Source organism: Lepidochelys kempii, chromosome 8, assembly GCF_965140285.1.
Source record: "Lepidochelys kempii isolate rLepKem1 chromosome 8, rLepKem1.hap1, whole genome shotgun sequence".
In the NCBI taxonomy this organism is placed as follows: domain Eukaryota; kingdom Metazoa; phylum Chordata; order Testudines; family Cheloniidae; genus Lepidochelys; species Lepidochelys kempii.
Window position 1 is genome coordinate 53,688,297 of NC_136387.1, and position 26,110 is coordinate 53,714,406.

General features: G+C 49.3%; 1 protein-coding gene across 1 annotated transcript in view; it reads left to right on the forward strand.

The window, feature by feature from the left end:
• CACNA1E (calcium voltage-gated channel subunit alpha1 E) overlaps positions 1-26,110 on the forward strand; it is a 420,129-nt gene that overhangs the window by 317,838 nt on the left and 76,181 nt on the right. The window contains exons 11-23 of the mRNA XM_073356587.2: positions 2,005-2,120; positions 6,518-6,571; positions 7,003-7,092; positions 7,479-7,688; positions 8,527-8,639; positions 8,921-9,033; positions 9,210-9,341; positions 9,726-9,798; positions 11,287-11,404; positions 11,957-12,024; positions 15,335-15,432; positions 18,645-18,701; positions 24,004-24,612. Coding sequence (XP_073212688.1) covers positions 2,005-2,120; positions 6,518-6,571; positions 7,003-7,092; positions 7,479-7,688; positions 8,527-8,639; positions 8,921-9,033; positions 9,210-9,341; positions 9,726-9,798; positions 11,287-11,404; positions 11,957-12,024; positions 15,335-15,432; positions 18,645-18,701; positions 24,004-24,612 — 1,851 coding nt within the window. The remainder of the gene's footprint in view (positions 1-2,004; positions 2,121-6,517; positions 6,572-7,002; positions 7,093-7,478; positions 7,689-8,526; positions 8,640-8,920; positions 9,034-9,209; positions 9,342-9,725; positions 9,799-11,286; positions 11,405-11,956; positions 12,025-15,334; positions 15,433-18,644; positions 18,702-24,003; positions 24,613-26,110) is intronic.

The window sequence follows — 26,110 nt, forward strand, 5'->3', positions numbered from 1 at the left end:
GCACCCCAGCCTTCCCCAGCTTGCACAGATCCATGGAGCACATGGCAGGGCTGCAGTGGAATAAATTTTGTCTTAATGCATTCTGCCCCCCCCCCCACCTCCCAGCAGCACTGCAGTGTGTGTGAAGAGGAGCTGTGCCTACTACAAGCCAGCACGTAGTGACTGAGTTGCATTTTAAGCATCTCTCTGGGAGATGGGCCGAGAGACTATCAGTTCATGCAGCAGGAACGCTCTCACCTGGCTTCCTGAATCAAGCACTGCAGGGACTGGCTCTACCCGCCCCGGTCTGCCCACCCCCTGGGGTTGCCCAGGGTTGGCTCTTCACCCACTGTGCATGCCCCTTCTCAGGTCCCATCTGCTATTTCTTTCCTCCCATCCAAGTGGAGGGACGCCAAGGAGTCTGCAGAGCATCTGCATGTCCCGCCCACTCGTGCCTCCCACACCTTTGAAAGGGGTCAGTGGGTGGCGGGGGCAGGGGGAGGAGGCAGACCTTGGTGAGCACTTGGAGGAGGGAGAGTTGAATTAGTATCTGGGCCATAACCTGCCCCTCTGGATGATGCACTGGTGCTGGGCAGGACTGCCCCTGGTCTGGGATGCTGGAGAACATGGGGATGTCATTGCACATTCATCAACTTCACTCCTCTCTCCCCCACCCCTCCTTACTTTTCCTACCTGTTCACCGCACTCCTTGCGCCACACTGTAGATTTGTTTAATCAGTACCGTGGTCCCATCCATTGATCCCCTTCATCCCAGTTATACTGATGCTTTGGCTCAGTAGATTTGTTCATCTCACCCATCTGCTCCAGCCAGACTTCCTCCATGTGCCTCAGTCTGAGGGCAGTGTTTCCATCTGCCTCAGCCATCCCTCTGGCTTCCCTGTGTCCTAGCCGGCCAGCTGTGTGACCACCCCTCCACTGTGCTGGCTCTCCTCCCATTCCTCCCAGGTATCCTTCTGTCCATCCCTCGAAGCCTGCCACCCCACACTGTGCCCTGAGAGCTGTCCCCCGTCCCCTGTCCCAACCATGCTGCCCCGGGCCCACCCTTCTACCCCAACTGTTCCAGCCCTGCCACTGACCCTGCTGTGCTGTCCTGCACGCACACACGCGCCATGGTCCCAGCCATGCCACCCTGCAAACCCCCCCCCCCAATGGCCCCAGCCATACCACCCTGCAAACCCCCCCACCCCCCAATGGCCCCAGCCATACCACCCTGCAAACCCCCCCCCATGGCCCCAGCCATGCCGCCCTGCAAACCCCCCCACCCCCCATGGCCCCAGCCATGCCGCCCTGCAAACCCCCCCACCCCCCATGGCCCCAGCCATGCCACCCTGCAAACCCCCCCACCCCATGGCCCCAGCCATGCCACCCTGCAAACCCCCCCACCCCCCATGGCCCCAGCCATGCCACCCTGCACGCACACCCACACACGCATACACATACACATCCCAGTGGTTCCAACCATACTGCCCTGCATGCGTGCTCGCGCACACACACACCACCTGCACTCACTCTCTCTCTGTCTCTCTCTCTGTCTCACACACACACACACCCCATGTTCCTAGCTGTGCCACCCTACGCACACACACACACACACACACACACACACCCCATGGTCCCAGCTGTGCCACCCTGCACACAGCCCCCCCCAGTGGTCTCAGCCATACCACCTTGCACGCACCCACACACCCCGAGGGTCCCAGCTATACCACCTTGTGTGCGCGTGCACAAACACACACACACACACACACACATCAATGGCCCCAACCATAACACCCTGCGTGCGCACTCCCCCCGCAACATGATCCCCGCCATATCACCCTGTGCACGCGCACACCCCCCTCCCATGGTCCTGGCCATGTCTCCCTGCGCACACCCCCCCACACCCACGCCCTTGCCATGCTGCCCTGCTCTCTCTCTCTCTCTCTCACACACACACACCTCTCCTTTATCCCAGCCGTGCCACGATCCCTCAATAAAACCAACGTTGCCCTTCTGTGTCTACAGGGAATTTGCCAAAGAGCGAGAGCGGGTGGAGAACCGCAGAGCCTTCATGAAGCTGCGGCGCCAGCAGCAGATCGAACGGGAATTGAACGGCTATCGGGCCTGGATAGACAAAGCAGGTAAGGCTGGTGGCAGGCCTAGGGTCAGTGTTTCAATGTGACTGAGAGGGTGACCCCACTGGCTCGGGGGAGGGGAGCTGCTGCGCTCGCTCTGTAGTTCAGCAGATGCCTGCGAAGTCGGAGGCTGCCATCACTGATTAATGAATTAGCTCCGTATTGTACAGCTTGTGGGTCCATACGGTTCTCTGCTCCTCCCCCACACCCAGACTGGCTCTGCCGCACGCTTCCCCCACAAAATATTTCACCGGGGCAGAAAGGGTTCTGCTGAGTCACATGTGACTGAATTGCGCATTGGCGGCCAAAGGGCATGAAAGGTGCCACGGTTGGGCTGAATTCTGCCTTCGGTTACAAGTGCGCAAATCCACTGCCATCCGAGGAGGTGACGGGGGTCGAAGTGAGGGCAGGATTTGGCTTGGGTGTGTATTTCTTTGGTACACTGTGATACTGAATGTGCACAACAAGGCAGGTCTATATCCCGGGCGGAGTGGGTGGGACAACGTGTTTTGTAGCCTATGAGCATTGGCGCTAACTTTAGTACCCATTAACACATCTGCCCAATGACACAGCTGAAAGATTTTCACTCTTCTCCCATAAGGATGCCCTGAGGAAATCAGAAATTCATACTTATCCTTCAGTACCAAGTAGTTTGGCCGCAATTCTAGCGCTCCATACAACCTCCACCCACCAGTCCTGCAGGGAGCTCCCCGCAGGGAGATCCCTGTGCCTGCACGGAGCTCACTGTAGCATGGAAGCCAGAGTGCTTATGCTGCTGTATGACCACCATTGCGGTCATGCACAGCACACGGACAGGAGTCTGACCGATTGCTGTCAGTATGCTAGCATTCCCCATCCTCAGGAACGAGCTGATCCTGGGAGCTCAGCGCTAATGCTTCCATGGGGCAGCCGTTTGTCCAGGTGTCATTAGTGACCGAGCTAACACATCTCCATGTGCACAACCCTCCCGGCCTCAGATCATGAACTCAGGGCTCTCAGGAAAACAGCCTCAGCAGGTGTGATGACCCCAGCATAGCACTTAGGAGCTGTGTTGGAAACGTAGATGTACAAACCAGATTATCAAGCCCACATTCCGGGGAGTTTATTTTTAATATTAAGAAAAGGAGTACTAGTGGCACCTTAGAGACTAACCAATTTATTTGAGCGTGAGCTTTCATGAGCTACAGCTCACTTCATCGGATGCATACTGTGAAAAATACAGAAGATGTTTATATACATACAAACCATGAAAAAATGGGTGTTTACCACTACAAAAGGTTTTCTCTCCCCCTACCCCACTCTCCTGCTGGTAATTGCTTATCTAAAGTGATCACTCTCCTTACAATGTGTATTTGTGTATCACTCTCCTTACAATGTGGATTTGTGCTGGAAATGGCCCACCTTGATTATCATACACATTGTAAGGAGAGTGATCACTTTAGATAAGCTATTACCAGCAGGAGAGTGGGGTAGGGGGAGAGAAAACCTTTTGTAGTGGTAAACACCCATTTTTTCATGGTTTGTATGTATATAAACATCTTCTATATTTTCCACAGTATGCATCCGATGAAGTGAGCTGTAGCTCACGAAAGCTTATGCTCAAATAAATTGGTTAGTCTCTAAGGTCCCACTAGTACTCCTTTTCTTTTTGTGAATACAGACTAACACGGCTGCTACTCTGAAACCTATTTTTAATATTGTGCATGCAAAGAAGGGCCAATGATAGGTTAGCATTTATACGGGAACAGAGTTAAGGCAGTTTGGTAACTTAGCTGTGAACATTCATATGTTCGCAGATTTGGGTTTCTAGTTTAACCCTGAATATCCTTGGTTTCTAATGTTTGTTTTTTTGCGATTTTCTTTTAACTATCACATTACTGAAAGGTCGTATACAAGTCATACCACCGGCATGCGCTTCACTTCACTCTAACAAAGATTTGTGTGTGTACGTAGGAGTTATCTACAGGTGCCAATTTCATATTTTAAATATTGAAACTCTGTGTGGTCAGACTTCCCGTAACACTGAGAGGCCTGGGTGGGCTTTGAATTTTCTGAAGTTATCTACCATGGTGGGGCCATAAGTTAGAGTAGGTGAGGGTCAGTTAGTCACTTTCCAGCCAGTTCCACCTCTGCAGGGTTTTCTGACTGGATGCATGGTCCCTTTGTGAGCAACTCCGTCCCCAGCTCCCAACCTATGACTGAATCTAAGAAAACGAAGGTTTTTTCTGCACAACTAAAGATTTCCAAATAGGCATGATATAGACTTTGGATATCACACCTGTTTTCTAACTTGTCACCAGTGTGTCACTTATGTCCTCATTTTGTCACTGAAGAATTTAGCCAAAGGATTCTGTTTAGGGCATGGTGTGTAGGAAGGGGTTTTAAATAGGATTGGGGGAGTGGATTCAGATAAAATAAGAAAAGACTTGCACCTTCATTCAAAACTCATACCAACAATGTGTTGAGATTCACAGAAGTTTTGTTAACTTCAAGATTTGCCTGAGCCACAAAGTTCAGCTGTAAATCTAGTTCCAGACTTCTCCAGTTTTGGGAGAGTTTGGATCTAGGGTTTTGGTTCATGCCTATGTGCTTCCTGGTTCTGGCTGGGGACAGAAAAATAAGCCCTCAAATACAACACAAAGTGTTGTTTCTATGGTATTTCTGCTCTGAGTGGAAGCAGGGCGTACTGGGAATCCTGCAAGGGAGAGTGGGGATTTCCAGGCATGTTTTGGAGACCCAAGAATTTTGGATAAAAAAATCAGTTCTCATCAAACCGAATCTGAAATTTTTCAGAATTTTCGGTGAATTGAAAAGGTCCCGTTTTGGGTCTGTTCTAGAGTAGGGATTTGAATCTGCATCTCCCACAACCCAGGGAGTGCCCTAATCACTGGGCGAAAGGCTATAATGGAGGGGTGGTAGCATGACCACCTCCTCCTCCTGTGGCCATTTTGTGACTAACCAAAATTATTTGTGTCAAAATTTGTGAATAGTTTAAGGTCAACTAAAACTGCATTTTTCATCGAATAAATGAATAAACATTTGTCTAAAAACATAGCCCGGCTCTACTTATTAAACATCTTTGTTAGCCTTTAAGATAACTTACCTCTTGGAGGAGGCAGCAGGACAGTGGATTGGAAGTCATTTTTCTTTCCGATTGGCTGACATAGTGTTGTGTAGCTCACTCTTTCCACTGCTGTCAAATCATATCTGCTCATTCACAAGGTGCAGGAAGCCATGGTGGAGCTCCCAGTCTCCACTGCACATTAGTACGGTTCTAATCAACGCGAATGGCAATGCAGCAGCATCTCCTGACTAATCATGTGTTATCTCGTGTTGCTGTCATATGGTGGAACTGTTCCACTTCACTACATGGCTTTCTCCTGTAATGGATGCTGCCTTTCCTCCATCGTTTCACCTTCAAAACACATTCAAAATGCTCTTGACAAACTGGAGAAAGGGTCTGAAATAAACAGGATGAAATTCAAAGAGGACAAATAAAAAATACTCAGTTTAGGAAAGAATAATCAGTTGCACAAATACAAAACGGGAAATGGCTGCCTAGGAAGGAGTACTGAGGGCTATGGTGGATCACAAACTAAATATGAGTTAGCAGTGTAACACGGTTGCAAAAAAAGCGAATATCATTCTGGTTTGTATTAGCAGGAGTGTGGTAAACAAGACACAGGAAGTAATTCTTCCGCTCTACTCAGCACTAATAAGGCCTCAGCTGTAGTACTGTATCCAGTTCTGGGCACCACATTTCAGGCAAGATGTGGACAAATTGGAGAAAGCCCAGAGAAGATCAACAAATAAATAATTAAAGGTCTAGAAAACATGACCTATGAGGGAAGCTTGAAAAAATTTGGTTTGTTTAGTCTGGAGAAGGGAAGACTGAGTGGGGACATGGTAACAGTCTTCAAGTACATAGAAAGTTGTTATAAAGAGATGGTTAAAAATAGTTCTACTTATCCACGGAGGCCAGGACAAGAAGCAATGGGCTTAAATTGCAGCAAGTGAGATTTATGTTGGACATTAGGGAAAACTTCCTAACTGTTATGGTGGTTAAGCACTGGAATAAATTGCCTAGGCAGGTTGTGGAATCTCCATCATTGGAGGTTTTTAAGAACAGGTCAGACAAACACCTGTCAGGGATGGTCTAGATAATACTGAGTCCTGCCTCAGTGCAGGGGACTGGGCTAGATGGCCTGTCAAGGTCCCTTCCACTCCTACACTTCTATGATTCTGACGGGTTCTGTGTCTCTTTCTTCCTCACTGCCCTTCCTCCTCTCTCTGGCTGGGAGCGCCAGACATGAGGTCTGTGGGAGCTCTGAGCTTTCTTTCTTTCATTCCCTGGCATATCAGACACTTGGAGACAATTTACTAAACCATTTGTTTTTCTGCAGAAGAAGTAATGCTGGCTGAAGAGAATAAAAATGCTGGGACCTCAGCCTTGGAAGGTAAGGAAAACAATAAGCTAGCTCATGTAGCTGCATTCCCTTTTCTGCCTCCAGCTGCAACCTCCAGTTTAGCTCACTAGAGCAATGGGAACCAGATAGGTGTTTGTCGGGGGTGCTGGGACCCAAACTACTGTTTCTGCTGGTTAACCGGAGGCTATCATGTTAGAGCAGTGGGGCTCAACAGCAGCCTCTCCTAGTTAGGAAGGGTGAAACACGCCAAAGAGCATGGAGCCAATCTGCAGCCTCTCTCGTAGAGCGCCGGACTTGGCTTGAGTGCTGGGAACTGGATGGCAGCCCCATTCAGTTACTGAGACCCCTGTTACCGGGTTAGCTGGGTACCAAGGAACAGCCTGGGTAGGAGACAGTCGAACAGTCTGTGCTCAGCATTTAGATGCAGTGGTAACTAGAGCTCCCCTCTTCTTCATTTCCAGTGCTCAGGAGAGCAACCATCAAAAGGAACCGGACAGAAGCCGTGAATCGTGACTCAAGTGACGAACATTGCGTCGATATCTCCTCTGTGGGTGAGTGGAGACCGGTTCGCCAGCCAGTGTGAAAGACTCTGACTCGGAGCCCAGTGCTAAGGCAGTCCAGAGTCTCCTCCCTACAAGTCCTCTAATGATGTGGAGCATCTTCTAAAATCCTGTGGGGAGCAAAGCCAAAGTGGACATGGACGAAGACCTTATGTTTCTGTCCGTTGTTAGCACAGGGAATGGATATTCCCTGTTTCTAATGCATTACAGAGCTTGTATAGAAGCTGGCAGGTTAAGCCCATCCTGCCATAGTGGAGCCCTTGAGTGAAGAAATAATTCTTCCCATCCCCTGGTCAGAAGGGAGTTTGACCTGCTCAGGTCCTCTGCTGAGCAAAACCACTGTGTTCCATTGTTCTCTCCTGGCCTCTCTTCCTCAGGTACCCCTCTTGCTCGTGGCAGCATCAGGAGCGCTAAAGTGGATGGTGCCTCCTATTTCCGGCACAAGGAGCGACTTCTGCGCATCTCCGTTCGCCATATGGTGAAATCCCAAGTGTTTTATTGGACCGTCTTGAGCGTGGTGGCTCTCAACACTGCCTGTGTGGCCATTGTCCATCACAACCAGCCTCCGTGGCTCACCCACCTCCTCTGTGAGTTTCAGGTCCCCCTCTTTGTCTGGGTATGTTACAGCGACACAGGCTGTACAGAACACCAGTCCCCCTGACCCCGGGTCAGCCATCTGTGCAAGCAAGGCATGTGGGTGCTTGGAGCCCCAGGATGATCAGCATATGGCATGGTTTGCCGCCTTTCCAGGAGGACTGGAGGGGGCAGCAACTCACAGCCTGTTACAGGAAGATCTTTAGCTGTTGGCTGATTCTCTTGTCACCCCAGTGTCAATCAGTAGTGAACTCCATTGAGATCAATGGAGTCAGACTGGCACGAACCTGTAGGGAGATCAGAATCACGCTTGCCACCCAGAATATTGTACACAGCCCATTTCTACTGATGCCCGAGGTCTTGCTCATTATCACTGAAATCCTTTTCAGTTCTGCTTCCCTCCCAGCAGATAAACAAGAATGAGTTTGACTGGACCCATGTCATTCAAATCCAATACAGATTTCAAGGGAAGTGACTCTGTTTTGTGTCAGTGTGAAGTGGGGACATAACAGTAAGTTTACCCTGCTATAGTAATGTAATGAACAAAGACTAATTAACACCCTCTGAGACAGGTCGGAGTGGAATCCTTTGTCCCAGCACAGAAATGCATGTCAAAGTGGCTGGGCCACTAGAGCTTAATAACCTACAGCTGCAACCAGCTAATGGAGTTATTCCTTTAGATCAAGTGGTAGAGGTTTGTCCTGGAGTGCTGAAGGTTTGTCTGCTGACACCCCATGCAGGGGTCACTGTATCAGCTCTTTACACTGTATTCTAATCACAGATAAGGAGAAGCAGATGTGTAGCTAATGCACCTGAATTTCCCTGTTTCAGACTATGCAGAGTTCCTGTTCCTTGGGCTCTTCCTCCTGGAGATGTCCTTAAAGATGTATGGAATGGGGCTGCGCCTTTACTTTCATTCCTCTTTCAACTGCTTTGACTGTGGGGTAAGCAGCACGTGAAACTAGGGCAAATGCTGTAGGACAGCAGAACAGTCCAGAGGGCTGTGGGGAGGGGGTGTGCCTTGTAGAAGGGATAGGAAGGCAAGCAACATAGTCTGTTACAGCAGTACTGAGATCCAAACTACTAGCTTCTGATTACATAGGACTGAGCATCACACGGAATTGCACACCTGAGAGGGACTTCCTGTGATTACTATGGTCCTTGACACTCTAGGCCCATGTTATATGCACAGGCTCTATTCTCATGTGTGTTTCTGATCCCCCAGGTCACAGTGGGAAGCATCTTTGAAGTGGTCTGGGCTGTCTTCAGACCAGGCACCTCTTTCGGGATCAGTGTCTTACGAGCCCTCCGTCTTCTGAGAATATTTAAAATAACAAAGTAAGTAAAGAGGACCATGCATTCCTGCCTATTGGCTCCCTACCCCTCGGCCCACCTGGCCCTTTCACTGTCCCCTTCTGGCTCCTCGCTCTCATCTGGCTGCCATCACAGATCCAGATTCCCCTTGTCCTGCACAGTCCTATTGCTAGTGCTACAGTATCGTCTGCATTTTCCAGGTATTGGGCATCCTTGAGGAATTTGGTGGTCTCCCTGATGAGTTCCATGAAGTCGATAATCAGCTTGCTCTTCCTCCTTTTCCTCTTCATTGTTGTCTTTGCCCTGTTGGGAATGCAGCTGTTTGGAGGCAGGTAAGTGCATGAAAGGCCAGGGAAGATTGGAGCCCTTTTATTTACAGTGAATAATATCATCTCCCACCCTTTCAAGGGAAACACTGACCCACCAACTCGCACCAGATTACCAGTGATGTTCCTTTTTCTGAAGGACCTTAGATCAGGCTAGTTCAGGGCAAAATGGGCACGATGTCTGTTCAGATTCCTGCACAAGCGCTCCAGGGTCCTTATCTGTCTCATGATAAAGGTGAAATGGGGACAAAGAAGAAGGGAAAGTCAAGGGAAGTGGTGAATGGATGGGGTAGGCTGTTATAGGAGCAGCAGACCTCAGAGGACAGAAAACAATGATGTGGTGCCACCTCTATATTCCAGCTTGTGCATTTCCCTTTGGTTCATTTTCAGATTTAATTTCATGGATGGGACTCCTTCTGCAAACTTTGACACCTTCCCTGCAGCCATCATGACAGTGTTTCAGGTAGGGGCCTGGTAAAAACGAGGCAGCTGGATTTTTCTACCATACAGTCAATACCCCCACCTATCTGATTCTTATCCATGACCCGGGGTGGTTCATGTTCTGAAGTTCTCTTTACAACCAAAAGATCTAGAAGCTTGATAAATGCAAAGTAATGCACATTGGAAAGCATAATCCCAACTATACATATAAAATGATGGGGTCTAAATTATCTGTTACCACTCAAGAAAGAGATCTTGGAGTCACTGTGGATAGTTCTCTGAAAACATCCACTCAATGTGCAGTGGCAGGCAAAAAAGCAAACAGAATTCTGGGAATAATTAAGAAAGAGATATATAATAGGACAGACATTCTCATGTTGCCTCTATATAAATTCATGGTACGCCCACATCTTTAATACTTTGTGCAGATGTGGTTGCCCCATCCCAAAAAAGATATATTGGAATTGGAAAAGGTTCAGAAAAGGACCACAAAAATGATTAGGGGTATGAAACAGCTTCCGTATGAGGAGAGATTAGTAAGACTGGGATTTTTCAGCTTGGAAAAGAGACAGCTAAGGGGAGATATGATTGAGGTCTATAAAATCATGACTGGTGTAGAGAAAGTAGATAAGGAAGTGTTGTTTACTGCTTCTCATAACACAAGAACTAGGGGTCACCAAATGAAATTAATAGGCAGCAGGTTTAAAACAAATAAAAGGAAGTATTTCTTCACACAACACAAAGTCAACCTGTGGAACTCCTTGCCAGAGGATGTTGTGAAGGCCAAGACCATAGCAGGGTTCAAAAAAGAACTAGATAAATTCATGGAGGATAGGTGCATCAATGTCTATTAGCCAGGATGGGCAGGAATGGGGTCAGAGGGTGCCCCATTCTGCCCCCCTCGGCTCTCACACTGGCATTGCTCGGGTCTGTTAGGTGCAGGGAGTGTCCCATTCTCCCCAGTGTAGCCTTTTCCCCTCACATGTCTTTTGCCTCTGTTTGCCAGAAGCTGGGAATAAGCAACAGGGGATCGATCACTTGATTACTTGTTCTGTTCATTCCCTCTGGGGCACCTGGCATCGGCCACTGTTGAAGACAGGATACTGGGCTAGATGGACCTTTGGTCTGACCCAGTAGGGCCATTCTTATGTTCTTAAGCTTAAGGCTTGGTTCTCCATGCAGCTACATGGGGGCTTATGCCAGTGTATCTCCATTGCCTTCAGTGAGTTACGCTGGCATAAAGGAGTGGAGAGCCACACCCCTAAATTAAATGAAAGCTGGAGTTCTACTCCCACATGCTGTAGATTCCAAAAATCTCTGGAAGACACCTAACTCCTCACCACAGAGCGGATCTCTGCTCCCCCACGTAATCCAGCTGTGGGGCAGCATCGTCCGTGAGACAGGATCTCCGTCCTTGGACCACCTCCTGCACACATTTGCATACAGAAAACTGGTGGGCTATATGTAAAATAATAGCGTGGGTGATAGTGCTGTCTGTTTGTTTGTTCAGATCCTGACGGGCGAGGACTGGAACGAGGTGATGTACAATGGGATTCGCTCCCAGGGCGGAGTCCGCTCAGGCATGTGGTCCTCCATCTACTTCATCATCCTCACCTTGTTTGGAAACTGTATCCTCTTGGTTGCTACGTTTTAGAGAGAGCACCCTCTGTCCTGTCTCTCTGTGAGAGGATAACTCCTCCCATTGCTCATCAGCGACTCAGTGCTCTGTTCATATTAAGGGAGTGGGTGTCCCCAAGTTCCTTTCTGCATCTCACATGGCAGGGGTAAGAGCCTTGTCCTACAGCTATCCCACCACAAATGCCAGGATGGGAGCCTGGTCCCACAATCATTCCCCTCAGACATGGAGGAAAAAGTGTGTCCCTGACACTCCGTGCTCCTGTCTCCTGCTGAGGGATCATGCTATAGGCTGGCCGGGGGACCCCTTCCCTCCCACCCTGGTTCAAATCCAACTTCTTTCTGCTTCTGAAAAGTAGAGTGTTTATCCCTGAAGTGAAGTAGGGCCCCTCAACTGCCTGGTCCCTTCAGTGGTGCTGGTTTCCTCTCTCTGAAGCCGGCACGTTCCTCTGTGTCAAGGGAGTGGGGTCCTGTGTGTTCCCTCATTGGTCACTGTAGAAGCTCAGGCCATTATCACATGATGTGTCGACTCTTAACGCCCCCAGACACCCTGCTGAATGTGTTCTTGGCCATCGCTGTGGACAACCTAGCCAATGCTCAGGAGCTGACAAAGGTAAGGGATGCGAATGCTCTCTCCCCTCCCCCCCACACCTTACTACAGAATGAGCTTCGTTCAGACTGTCCATATGGACCCCACACAGGGTCCATGCCATATGGCCCAGGAATCCACTTCTGAGTCCTTGTCATGGTCACCTGGGAAGCCCATTCCCTATTTTTTTCCTTCTTTGATTTTAAATTTGTGAGTAAACTTAGTGCTTATGGAAGAGGAGGGCTAGTAACGCTGCACTGAGTCTGGCCTCTGTCCGCTTCTCAGTGCTAACCTTGCCCCACGCCTGCTGTTCTAGCCCGGTTCCCCCTCAGAGTTCTGTCAATGCATCTCTGTCATGCACTGCTCTTCCAGCCTTGGGCCTCTTCTGGGCAGTAGTTTTGAAGAGTGTGATGGCTATGACCACCAAACCTCACTTCCATTTGGAACCTAAGCAGGATTTGAACCTGTGTTTCTGTTGGTGAAGGGCAAGAGTATCAAGAACCTGCATCACTGAGCTCCTGCCTTGAGAAAGATGGCATGGCTTGGTGGGCTAAGGTTGGAGATGAAAGCCTGATTTCTAATCCTGGTTCTACCACTGATTTAGGGCTTGTCTATGTGGGGAAAATTGACCGGAATAGCTATTTCACAATAGCTATTGTACTTCAAATTTCCACCCTACCTTACTCTGAAGTAACTTTCAAGTGTAGACAAGCCCTTACCACTGGGCAAGTCACTTAGGCCCTGATTCAGGAAAGCACGTGCTAAAGTCCATCCCTGTTCCAGAAAGCACTCACACACATGGACTCATAGACTTTAAGGCCAGAAGGGACCATCATGATCATCTAGTCTGACCTCCTCACATTACAGGCCACAGAACCTCACCCACTCACTCCTATAATAGACCCCTAGCCTTGAGCTGAGTTATTGAAGTCCTCAAACCCATGATTAAACTAAAGCGTGTGCTTAAGTGCTTTCCTGAATCAGGGCCGAAATCTCTCCGCCTCAGTTTAGCCTATTTCCCACTCCCAAGGTGTGGTGTGAGGAGTCATTAGCTAAGATTTGTCCAGCATTCTGAAAATGGAAAGTGCAAACAATTTTAAAATCATCTCACCTATTACGTGTCTGACACTGGTGCAGTTATCATTAGTTAATAATCGCAGCTTGGGACGATGCCAGACTAGACTTCAGTGCCCTGCTGGGAAGTCTTTGGGCTGTGACACCATCTGGATTGCTGTGTGTAGGTAAAAACAGCCAGGATCATTGTTAGTCTTAGAATGGGTCAGACCCCAAAATGTAGAGGCTCCATGCTGCCTATTTCCTTTTTGGTCTGTCTGTTCCTTATGCTCTCAGGGCTCAGCGAGTAGCCTCCAGCACCTGTGTAAATCGGATTTGCTTGAGGCAAGTGAAATGGAGCAGAATAATCCATTATGTTATCTAACTTTCCTCGGGGCGGGGACACGGACACAAATGTGTATCTTCCCATTGGGGAGCAGAGCCGAGAGGACTTCATTTCCTGGGTAGTGCAGATGGCACCTCAGAGGAACAGGGAGGGGTGACCATAGGGTGACTCACGCAGGGAGATTATCACCTCCACTCTCTACTGTCACTGCCTCGCTAACTTCAGAGGGAGGAGACTGTTGCAGTTCTAATGCTTTCAGGACAGTGTGTGTGGCCGAAGTGGGGAAGGAAGCACCTGAGATATTGAAATCTAGGCTTTCCCAGTCACCTCCGTTTCCTCACATCCTTGATTCTGGGCAGCATCAATGAAGGAAAGAGTGTGCTGGGTTTTTACTGGGGCTGAATGGACATAAGGCGACAAATGGCATTTCTTGCTGCAGTAACTCAGCCAAACTCATGAGGGTAATATGATCCCAGGTAGGGTCAAGAATGGACCCCGACCACCCTGTCAGACAGGCAGAGAAATATCTAAATGTCCATGCTGCCCAGTACAGAGACTGCAGCCTTGGATCAGACCAGCTTTGGCAGGGAGTCCAGGCCTGGCCCATGCCTAGGCAGGGTTGGCTGCTGCTGCTGCTGGATTTCCTCTTTTAACTACAATAGCTGCGCCCTGCCACTAGACCCCACTATGCAGATACTGGCAGAGGCAGTAGCTGATTGGGCAAGACTCAGGGAAGGAGAAAGAAAGGGGGAGTCGGAAGTTGGGGCGAGATACAGGGGTCATATGGGGCATCTGCAGATATGGATAAGCACCTAAATATCTAGTAATTTATCCCAGCCCCAGACTTTTACAATCTCCTCAGTAATCTTAGAGAAAATCTGCTAAAATTCACCGGCATACACTGAACTGCCCCAGGCTTATGCTGAGAATTGTCCCGGGAAATATTTGTTCAGACGTTAGTGCCAACACATGCCCCCCCTGTGCACCACACCCCTGCGTGCACCCCCTACACTGCATGTGCACACATGCACCCTCTTGCGCTCCCCCCTACACCCACCCCCACCCCCCCAGCACTCACATGCACCCCCCACACACTGTGCTCTTGTGAATACCCTCCCCCCCATTATGTGCTTGTGCACGTGTATATCTCTATACACTTTGGGGGCAGGGTGAGCTTCCTTCTCCTCAGCTCCTCCCCACATACTCTGGGGGCAGAGTGGCACCAGTCTTCCCCACACACCTACTGAAGCAGGTGGTCTCCCAATTTCATCCTCATGCACACCCCTCTGCCCCGCCCATTGTCCCACTTGCTTGGTTTGGGGTCAGAGGGTGCCCCATTCCGCCCCTCTCAGCTCCCACACTGGCGGTGCTCGGGTCTGTGAGGTGCAGGGAGTGTCCCATTCTCTCCAGTGTAGTCTTTTCCCCTCACATGTCTTTTGGGGGGAAGGAAGTACCATATACTCCCCCTCTTCACTGCAGCAGTATCGAAGGTATCCTGGGTTCTGGTCTTTACATTCTGGTCATAATAAGTCAGGAGCACTATGGGATTTTTTGTCTACTTCCTGATAAACATCATATATTAGCACCTGCCAGAGTCAGAATGCCAGATTGGGTAGGTCTTGCTATGGCAAATACTATGTGATGGGGCACTATGCTGGAGCCTAACCTGCTGAGAAAACCCTTGAAAAGATTGGGCATAATGAGGAAACCATGTCAGTTTTGACTGGGCTTTGTGAAAATAAAAACCACACTGGGCAATTCAGAAGGCTCATCTCAACTCTGGTGGCTTCATTCCGAGCCTTTTCTTACTGGCTGCACCAGGCCTGGTTTGCAGCATCTTGCATCCAGCATAACCATGCAAATCCCCTGCAACATCTGGATGGATGTAAGCTCCCTGGTGCTCCCTGGTAACAGACATTTTTGTTTGACATTTAGGATGAGCAGGAGGAAGAGGAGGCTTTTAACCAAAAGCACGCCCTGCAGAAAGCCAAGGAAGTCAGCCCGATGTCTGCTCCAAACATGCCCGCGATTGAGTGAGTCACCCTCTGCATGCACCGTGTCAGCAGCTGCCTCCGCCTGTCCCTAAGCTCTTTATGGTGATAGCCACTCATGCCGTGAAAGAGAGAGGGGACTATGCAAGGGGTAGCACCAATGTGAGGCATATACATATGCATGCAGACCTAGGGTACAGGTAACACAGAGGTGTTGCTCTCGTGCAGGGCAAGGGCACCGTTCATTGATGGTGTTGAAGCAACACAATTGGATCAGACCAATAGAAAGGGGCCAGGTCTGCTGTTAATTATGGGGGACCTTGGCAGTTTCAAGGTGGTAGCTACATCAACAGACAGCGCTGGTTACTGATTGCACTTGCTGTCCTAAACATCCCAAGCTCCAGTCTTTATACAGAAGCAATACAGAAGGTTTTCATCTCTGCATGTGCTAATAGTGGGAAGTCAGAGACCTACGCCCTCTGCAAGAGGTCTGCACTGAGTCCTCTGATAAAGGAGAAGACCCCACAGTCATCCCTGGAGGAGGAGGAAGGAGCCCTGTTGGCTCCTCTGTAAGAGGAGCGCCCACTAACAATTCCATTGTGGCAGGGGTTGGGGGGCAACCATCAGTGACTCCATTATGGGGGCAAAAAAGGGGATTTAATGAGTGAGCCTCTGGATTAGAGCTGGTCAGAACAACACCGACAGAACCATTTCCCATCAGAAAAAGCAGTTCCATAGAAATCTAAACGCTTTGGGAAATTGTGTCAATTTTGCTGAGATTTTGTTTCGGGGGGGAAAAAAGCAAAAAGGTTCTGCCAGTGTCGAAACTTCCCATTATGTCACTTTGGGGACAGAACATTTCCATTTTTCGTTTTGAAATGATTTTGAGTTTCAAACGTTTGTACTTGGTATTCTAAAATGAAGTCAAAATGGAATGTTTTGATTTTTTTCAAGACAAATGTTTTGATCCTAAAGGAAATCTTTTTGGAATTTTCCCTCCGTGGAGGATTTTGAAGTTTTCATGTTTCATTCTGATTCGAAACAAAACCAAATGCTGAAATCCTTTGCAAAACAGAGTTGTCATCCTCTGGTCAGCTCCACTGTGAAGGTTCAGGGAAGCTCCTGACTTCATCTGTTTCTCCAGATAGCATCCAAACTGTCTGAACTTCTTGGGTCTGCAACACTGGGCTGAGATTGTCACGAGAACAGGCTGCTTTGCTGGAATTCTGGCATGTCCTACTTCTAGTTGAGCCAGAGATGCTGTAAGACCTGCCCATTCCCTGGGAAAGGAGCTGCCTATGTGACGCTTCTGTGGAAGTGGAAGAGGCTATATTGGGGGATGGTTTTGGGGAGAGACCTCATAGTCTGACTGCTGCGATGGGCTCTCCAGAGCCATGCTGGCTGTCAGTGTGTGGGAAGCTGGCTGCTGGATCTATAGAGTGAGTGATGGATTTTAAGAAATGAAGGGATTTAGACTGTAGCAGAAGATTAGAGAATGGATGGATATAGGCAAATTGGGATGAAGTGGTGATAGATGGAATAAGTTTGATACTCAAAGGCTGTGTCTACACTAGACTTTTCCATCAAAGGTTACCAAGCATTGCCAGTACAGTGTACTCCACTAACGCGAAAGATAGTCGGGGAACTCGAATTTGGCCAGAGCTCTAGACAGCTGCTTGTGCCTTGTCTACTCTAGCACTTCCATGGTTGCTAGTGCAGGAGTACCAGTGGTAGGAACAGTGGGAATTAAAGTAGAGTGTACAAAAAGGTGAAGAGGAGAAGACCTAATGCTAAAATGATGTGGGGAAGAAGAGTGAAATTATGGAAGTACGTGTATCTGTGTGCAGACATGTGTGTACAAGGGTGGATTTGTACATATGTGGGTGCCTGTCATATGCATGGGTTGTGTATATGGTGACTGGGTGACTACCATGAAGGTAGGTTTGAATGAATGGGATGTGGATGCCTACCATATGGACAGGTTTGCATGAGTGTCTACTGTGTGGATGAGTTCGCATGTGTAGTGCACAGGTGCCTTCCATGCAGATGGATTTGTGTGTATGGTGCATAGGTTCCTACCACATGGGTAGGTTTGTGTGTAAGGTGCATCATGTCAGTGCCTAATGTGCAGATGGGTTTGGGTGTGCGGTGTGGTATGTCAGTGCCTAATGTGCAGATGGGTTTGGGTGTGCGGTGTGGTATGTCAGTGCCTAATGTGCAGATGGGTTTGCAGGTTTGGCACATGGGCATGTTTATGCTTTTGCCACTGAATGTAGGAATGGTCATATTAGCATGTACTTTTTACGTCTGCGTTTGTTCTGGCATATAACTGCATACATATGCATTAGTATTTGCACGTGTGAATATCAGTCATGAAGTCACCATGTGGGCACGTATGCCTTTATTAATGTGTAACTCTGTGAATATTTCTTTGCATGTCTGTATACCTTTGTTTGAGGTGTACAAAGAGGACTATCATTCTTATCCCTGGTGATGAGTGTATAGTTATGCAGTTGTGTGCATGCAGTCATTGCTTCCTTGCATGTCCTATGTGCATGTACTTTGTATGGGTACCAAGTTCTTGCTTGTGTGCAGTCTGTGAATATATCCTTGCATATATCATATGTATGCACAATATGTATGATTTGTATATGGGTTGGCAAAATGTGTACATTTTTGTACATATATTTACAAGTGTTTCATGCACATATGTTCTAGGTGGCATGTGTATGTATATGTGACTGAATGCATACAGTAAGTGTATGGGCATAATTCTCCATAATCCTCTTTAGGAATCCTTTATACTGTCAAAGCAGTGTAAAGGGCTCTTCATGTAAATGAAAATCAGGTGCTGTGTATTTAAGGATCAGTGAGTGTCGGTGTCTGTATATATATAATGTTATATGCCCCTCTTGTGTTGCCAGCCCAACACCTTTGAAATGCCTGTATCAGTATGTGGATATCTCTGTATAAATCTGTTTGCGTGTGTGTGAATGGATGAATTTGTTTGCAAAAGTATTTGCTCCATGATCTCTACATGTTTATGCAGAAGTTGGTGGGTGTGATGAACCCATTTCCATTTGTACATACATCTGCACGCTGTGCAGTTAGGCACACGTGCATGCTGGTGATGGATGCCTGAAATCACTGTATGCGTTTGTGCAGGAGTGCGAGTGTTTCTCTGCTTGTGGCTGGTGGTGTGCAAGTCCGTGCAGGGTTGAGGTGGACTGAACCCATTCATTTTTCTTTCCCAGAAGGGACAGAAGGAGGAGACACCACATGTCGATGTGGGAGCCACGCAGCAGCCAACTGTATGTGTGCCATATGATTGCGTGTTGTGTGTGGCTGTGTGCATATGTGGCTACATGCATTTTTGTGTGTGCTAAATTTAGGCCTTTACATAGCCTATTTCGGAGCGTATGTTTGCTCCTCTGGGCATATGATTTGCGTGTGCTCCTGCCTCTGCACATCTGTTAGTGTGTGTGTGCATTTGTGTGTGTCTAAACTAAGTGTGCTCTCTTGTGCCTCCGTTTGCTTGTATCTGCGTGTGCTTGTGTAGGTTAGCACTTTAGTGTGTGCGCAGATACTGTAGGTACATGTGAGCTGGCGTCTGTTTATTTGTGTGTGCCGGTGTGTGTCTGCCTGTGCATATGTTTGTGCCGTATGCGTGTGCTTGCTTGTACGTGCGTTTATCCATGTGTGTCAGTGTGCCTGTGTGGGGGTGTCTGTCCTTTGAAGCCTGTTTGTGTGCACATTTGCGATATTTTGAAGATTTTATTTGATCCCTTAAAACACACCCATCAGCCTACCCTCTGAGCGCATCTATGAGAATGTACGTGTACAAACCTCCTTCCCCAGAATTTAGCCCTCCCCTGCCAAGGCACTAGGCCGAGCAGGCAGATGAACATTACTGCCACCCTGTTGGCCAAGAGACTCTGGCTCTGTCAGACCAGAAGAGAAGCAAGCACAAGAGGTGAGAGCCTTCCACTCAGAATGCCCTGCCTCCAGCCATTCAGATGGAAAGACTGTGAGTAAAAGCTGATCTCAGCTGGTGCAGTGGTGTCTGTGTGTGTGTGGGGGGCACTCAGGGGTAAAGTCCCCGACAACACAGGGCATTGTAGATCAGTAAAATCAGCCCCTTTTTCACCCAGCAGGGAAGCGGCAGCTTGTGCAGATGTTGCAGAACAGGTGTAGCATGCTCCCTATCGCTATAGCTCCCTGTACTGCTCAGTGAGCAGGCAGCTGGATTCTACACTAGCTTTAGTTTCCAACTGGTCTTTGAAGATAGCCTTGGGTAGGCCACATTGCAGCAGTCCAAGCTGAAGGTGACAGGTCTGGATCGCTGGGATGCAGTTCATGTCCAAGATAAAAGTTTGCCATTGTTTCAACCAGAAGCAGATGGGATAAAAGCACACCATGCTCCCAGTTCTGTAAGAGCTCCCTTTCCACAAGAGAGGCAGACCTTATACCTGACGTCCATTACCCAACCACCCTACATCTTGGCCGGCCTCTTATCCAAACTCCTGTTTCAGCTACACGCTGAGTCAGCAAGGAGACTGTGCATTCTGGGTCTGATGCCAAAGACCTCCATCTCTTTGTCATTTGCATGTCAATGGCAATGGAGCCCAAACGCACCCCCCCCCCACTGGCTTTACGTCCACACTGAAGAGGAGGGGTGACAAAACTGAATCCTGTGCGTGAGGGTAAGTGAGCAGTTGCCAAGCACTATCCTCTGGAATCTCTTCATCAGGGAAGAACGGAACCACCGAACCAGAGTTTGCAAGGTGACAGACACATCTAATTAGCAACCGTTGTTTAATTCCTGGCAGATGGAAACTGAGATGTTGCTCTCCTTTCCCCTCCTGGTCTCTCCCTTCTTTTCCTTTCCTTTCTTTCCCCTCGCATTCCTTTACTTTTTTTGTTCTTTTGTCTTTTTTCCCTTTTGTCCCCTTATTTTTGGAAGAAAAAAATTCAATTACTTTTTTTTAAAAAGGGTAGGGAAAGATAGATCTGAAAGAATCAACGTGGATATCTGCCCGTCAGCTTTTGCTAGAGGCAAGTCAGCTACCAGGAAGACTACCAGTATCTCAGCCACACAGTAGAAAGCCAGACTCAAAGTGTCAAGGAAATCTGAGGATTCCAAATGACCCCACACCTGCCTGGAACGCCTTTCCCAGTGACCTTCCCCACCAGAGGAAGGTTAGGGACAGGCAACATTAGAAGATGGTTTTCTGAGCTGGATGCTGAGAATATTCACTTGGAGGAGGTTAACATCCTGCCCTCCCCAAGGGAGGTGGTTATACTGTTATCCAATAATAGGCCCAGAATTCCCAGGCTAGATTTTATCCGTTGGCGCAATTAGAGCTCTTCTAGCGAAACAGGCTGAAATTCAGCCAGAGAAGATACTGCATTTATCCCCTCCAGACGCTGCCCTGCTGCCATGAAGGGAGTCCGTTTCAGTCTAGATCTGATTTATGCTCCCTAGGAAGTAAATGAAGAAATCCTTGCAGCAAAAATACTTGACTCAGTCCGCCTTAGAATGAACAGATCATAAGAACGGCCATACTGGGTCAGACGAAAGGTCCATCTAGTCCAATATCCTGTCTTCCAACAGTGGTCAATCCAGGTGTCCCAGAGGGAATGAACAGAACTGATCATCATAAAGTGATCCATTCCCTGTCGTCCATTCCCAACTTCTGGCAAACAGAGGCTAAGGACACCATCCCTGCTGACACCGTCCTGGCTGATAGCCATTGGTGGACCTATCCTCCGTGAATTTATCTAGTTCTTTTTTGAATCCTGTTAATGGGATGATGGCTCATTCTGACATTTAATCCATCACAAGCCACCTGGATAACACTGTGGTCTGCGAGGAAAATCTATGGAAAGAGGACGTTTAATAGACAAAACATAATCATACTTTCCTATCAGGTCATTGTTAGAGTGGGCCATTGGCTACACAGTATGCTCCTTAGAGAGATCTGAAACCCAACCAAGTCTGTCAGTCCAGTAAAATAAATCCTCTGATCCAGTAGGAGTTATGGAGGGTCCTGACTTCAAACTTGAAGGAGCTATAATGAGAGCATGACACAGGAGTTCATCCTCCTCACCTCCAGTTATCTGTGCAGAGCCAGAAGTCACTGGGGCCATTTCGATAGTACTCATAGCAGCTCTGAGATCCCCCAGGAGCCCTGAGTGTGGACTTGGGGTCACCCAGTGCAGTACGGCTTGATTCTTATTTATATTAAGGCCCCTCAGCACCATTCTGACAGGGAAGAGAGGCCCTGATGCGGGTGTCAATGTAAATGCCAGAGCGTTGCTTAAGGGGCTGTAGTGTAAACAAGAACCAGCCCAAAGCCTCAGTGACTCCAACACTGACCTAGACAAATACCCAGGCAGCAGGCATGGGAAATCTGCGATGGCAGCCTGTACATTGTGATCCCAATTTCATTCTCTCCTGGGACACGTATGCCACTGAGGCCATGTCTACACCACCACTTATGTCGGCAAAATGTAGGTCACTCAGGGGTGTGAAAAAACCACCCCCCCGAGCGACAAAAGTTTCGCCAGCACCAGTGGTGGTGTGCACAGAGCTGTGTGGGTGGGAGAGCGTCTCCTGCCGACACAGCTGCCGCCACTTGTTGGCGGTGGTGTTATAACGTCAAAGGGAGAGCTCTCTCCTGCCGACACAGCTGCCACCGCTTGTTGTTGGTGGTGTTATAACGTCAAGGGGAGAGCTCTCTCCTGCCGACACAGCTGCCGCCGCTTGTTGGCAGTGGTGTTATAACGTCAAGGGGAGAGCTTTCTCCCGCCGACACAGCTGCCGCCGCTTGTTGGCGGTGGTGTTATAACGTCAAGGGGAGAGCTCTCTCCCGCCGGCACAGCTGCCGCCGCTTGTTGGCAGTGGTGTTATAACGTCAAGGGGAGAGCTCTCTCCCGCCGACACAGCTGCCGCCGCTTGTTGGCAGTGGTGTTATAACATCAAGGGGAGAGCTCTCTCCCGCCGGCACAGCTGCCGCCGCTTGTTGGCAGTGGTGTTATAACGTCAAGGGGAGAGCTCTCTCCCGCCGACACAGCTGGCGCCACTTGTTGGCGGTGGTGTTATAACGTCAAGGGGAGAGCTCTCTCCCGCCGACACAGCTGCCGCCGCTTGTTGGCAGTGGTGTTATAACATCAAGGGGAGAGCTCTCTCCTGCCGACACAGCTGCCGCCGCTTGTTGGCAGTGGTGTTATAACGTCAAGGGGAGAGCTCTCTCCTGCCGACACAGCTGCCGCCGCTTGTTGGCAGTGGTGCTATAACGTCAAGGGGAGAGCTCTCTCCTGCCGACACAGCTGCCGCCGCTTGTTGGCGGTGGTGTTATAACGTCAAGGGGAGAGCTCTCTCCTGCCGACACAGCTGCCGCCGCTTGTTGGCAGTGGTGTTATAACGTCAAGGGGAGAGCTCTCTCCCGCCGACACAGCTGCCGCCGCTTGTTGGCGGTGGTGTTATAACGTCAAGGGGAGAGCTCTCTCCCGCCGACACAGCTGCCACCGCTTGTTGGCGGTGGTGTTATAACATCAAGGGGAGAGCTCTCTCCCGCCGGCACAGAGTGACTACACGATAGATCCTACAGTGGTGCAGCTGCAGTAGCACAGCTGTGCTGCTGTAAGGTCTCTTGTGTAGACATAGCCTACGACGAATCCATTTCTGAACAGGGCACCTCCTACCTCTGGATTTAGATGCAAATAACATGACTCCACTATTGCTCTGACTTCTCTCAGCTCATCCCGAACTGGGGGAAATCTCGGTCAGTGCAGGGGCAGCTGCATCAGCCAGCCAGGTCTTGGTGATACACACAAAGCTGAGCGCTTTGCTTGGATTAATCTGGGACAGCAATGATCTTATTATCCACCAACGTCACCCTGAACAGCATGAACCAAGCAGCACGATCCCTGTCAGCGGATGCACCGCGTTCTCAGGATGAGACCAGCAGACTGCTAACGAACGTTTGTGCACATCTGCCCATGGTTTTGCATGGAGCGGCTTCTGGATTTCGCGTAGAGTGGCCCATGTGTGTTTGTACATTAGGTACAATGGCCCATTTGTGCATTAGGTGTTTACGTCGGTAGAGCTGCAGTTGTAACATCCATATTTTTGTATACATTGTTCCACATATACTGACTCCACGGGTTCAAGTGTTCATGTATTTGCATGTGTGGGCTCATGCATGCCCACGTTCCCTTGTGTCTGTAGGTGTATGGTTTTGTGTTTGCATATGTAGGCTCACACATGCTTGTGTGTATGGGCCTGCCCAGCTGCGGGGTTCTGTCTTTGGATGTACAGAGCCTACGTGTCTGCATGTCTGAGCTCTCCTATACATTGGGCTGGATTTCCCAGAGCCCTGCGTCTTGTGTAGGCTTTGACACCAGTGCCAAGTGGGTGCAGAACGCTCCCAAGGCAGAGTGGTAGCATTGCATGCCCGCTGCGTGGGAAGCGCCTGCCCAAGGAGCAGGGCGATGAGGGTCTCCGTGTGGGTCCGTTTGGGCCCAGGTGCACGCTCTATGTCTAGGGGTGGGTTCTCGGGTTTCTGACAGCACAGAGGTGGCCTGAACCCCTTTGTTTTCCTTTCCCAGGAGGGACAGGAGAAGGCGACATCACATGTCGGTGTGGGAGCAGCGTACCAGTCAGCTCCGTAGGCACATGCAGATGTCGAGCCAGGAGGGCCTCAACAAGGACGCCCCTCCCTTGATCAACCCTCACGCCAGCATATTCAGGAGGAAAATGCCTGGGGAAAATGTAACCTTGGAGAAGGGTGAAGAGGATCATGGAGGCAGCGCAGAGCACCCGCAGGCGGAAGGCCTGGACCAACCCACTGCAGGCACCAACTCATGCCCAAGCACCAAAGAGGACGAGAAAAGCCCATCCCCTCGAGCCAAGAGAGACAGGGAACAATGGCATCAGAAATCATGCCACGGGAATTGTGATCTGACTGAGCAGGAGGAGGGAGGGGGAGGCACAGGGATTGAAGACCGAGCACGGCTGAGGCAGAGCCAGAGGCGCAGCCGGCACCGGAGAGTGAGAACTGAGGGGAAGGAGCCGGCTGGGGCCCTGGAGAGCAGATCAGCCAGCCAAGAGGCCAGCCTGGAGGAAGCCAATCCCACGGAAGGAGAGCAGGCCAGAAATGAAGGGGGGAAGGAGGACATGAATCAGGAGGAGCCACTGGTGGGCGAGGAGCTGAACAGGTAAAGGGCACACCATCCCTGACGGCTATGATCTGCAGCTCCTTCTTGTGGAGAGATGGCAAGCCTGGCGCCTGCGGGTGGGAGGGCAGTGTGGGTGGGCCGATCTCTCAATGGTTCTGCATCCCCAGGCATGAGCCCTTCCTTTCATCTGTCATCCAGCCTCTGGCAGCCTCTAGTCCGTTTTTGCTTTGCTTCGCTTTCCCCACCCAGTCTGTCCTGAGGAGCCAGTCTGTCCCTTGATCCTGGTCAATAGCTCCCTCCCCTAGGCAGGAAGCACTGCTCAGAACAACGCTCCAGACAGTGCCCCAGTAATCACCCGAGGTGCAGTAGTAACCTTTCTGTAAGCCGTCATGTAGAATACCATCATCTGCTGGCTTTTAAACAAGGCACTGATTTGGTCTGTAATCCTCATTTCTCCAGGGTCTGGGAAGTCTCCCTGTCTCCTCCCAAGGTGATAAAGCTCTGACCAGGTCTATGTCTAGTTTCTGGCGTAAGAGAAGTATTTTCAGATCGGGAACAGGGACAGCAAACCTCGTGGCTCCTGGTTTAAGTAGGACCCCTCCCCCCATCTCCCTACAAGGTCCAACATGAAATGTAACATTTGTGTTATGGCTGCTATGCCCAATCCATTAAATCTAACAGAATACAACAGCCTATTCAGATGTTCCCACCTGTGTTCTCCAGGGCCCCCTGGATATCCCACAGGGAGATCATTTCTCTCCCCATCCTCGAGACTGGAGATTAGCAAAGGCAGGAAAGGATCTGCTGGTCCCTCCCAACCCCCCAGCAGCTTGTTGCAATCCCAGCTGTTCTGGTCTTTTCTGCTGGCATGGGGTTTCGGGGACACAGGGCAGTCCTTGTCTCAGGAAAGAGGAGTCTCCAGCAGTAGGATGTTAAAGCACTTGGAGCACAGCGATGGATGAAAAATGTTATAGAATTGTTTGTTATTTCTGCCTTCACCAACTGGTGTCGCTGTAGCCAGAGGAACTCGCTGAGAAAAGTTCAATGCACACCAGAGCCAAATCCAACAGCTGCTAATAAATAGGAATATAACAATAATATAATAGTCATTATTTCCAGGAGTGCTTCAGATCCCCCTTTACTGACGAAATACTGGGAAATCCATTTTAACCAGCTATGCAAGTGACCAATGAAAACTTGGTTGGTTATCAGAGGCTGATCTTTAACTAAAGAATATTGCACAGAAAACTTTAGGAATACTTTAAAACGGTCGCTTAAGACACAGAGGGTTGCTTTTTGGAGCTCGGGCACTGTATCCAGTGTTCATTGTATTCCAGCTGATGCCTTTCTAATATTGCAAGAACAATCATTCCAAAAGCACACATGGTTTCATTTCTCTCTCTTTCTCCCTGTTTTATCTTTACTTCCCAACCTCCATTTCTCCCTCTTTATTCTCTCCTTTGTCTTCTCCATTTGCTCTCCCTGCTCCCCTCTGTCATCTTCACTTCTGTTGTTCCCCCATCCCACCTCTTCCCAC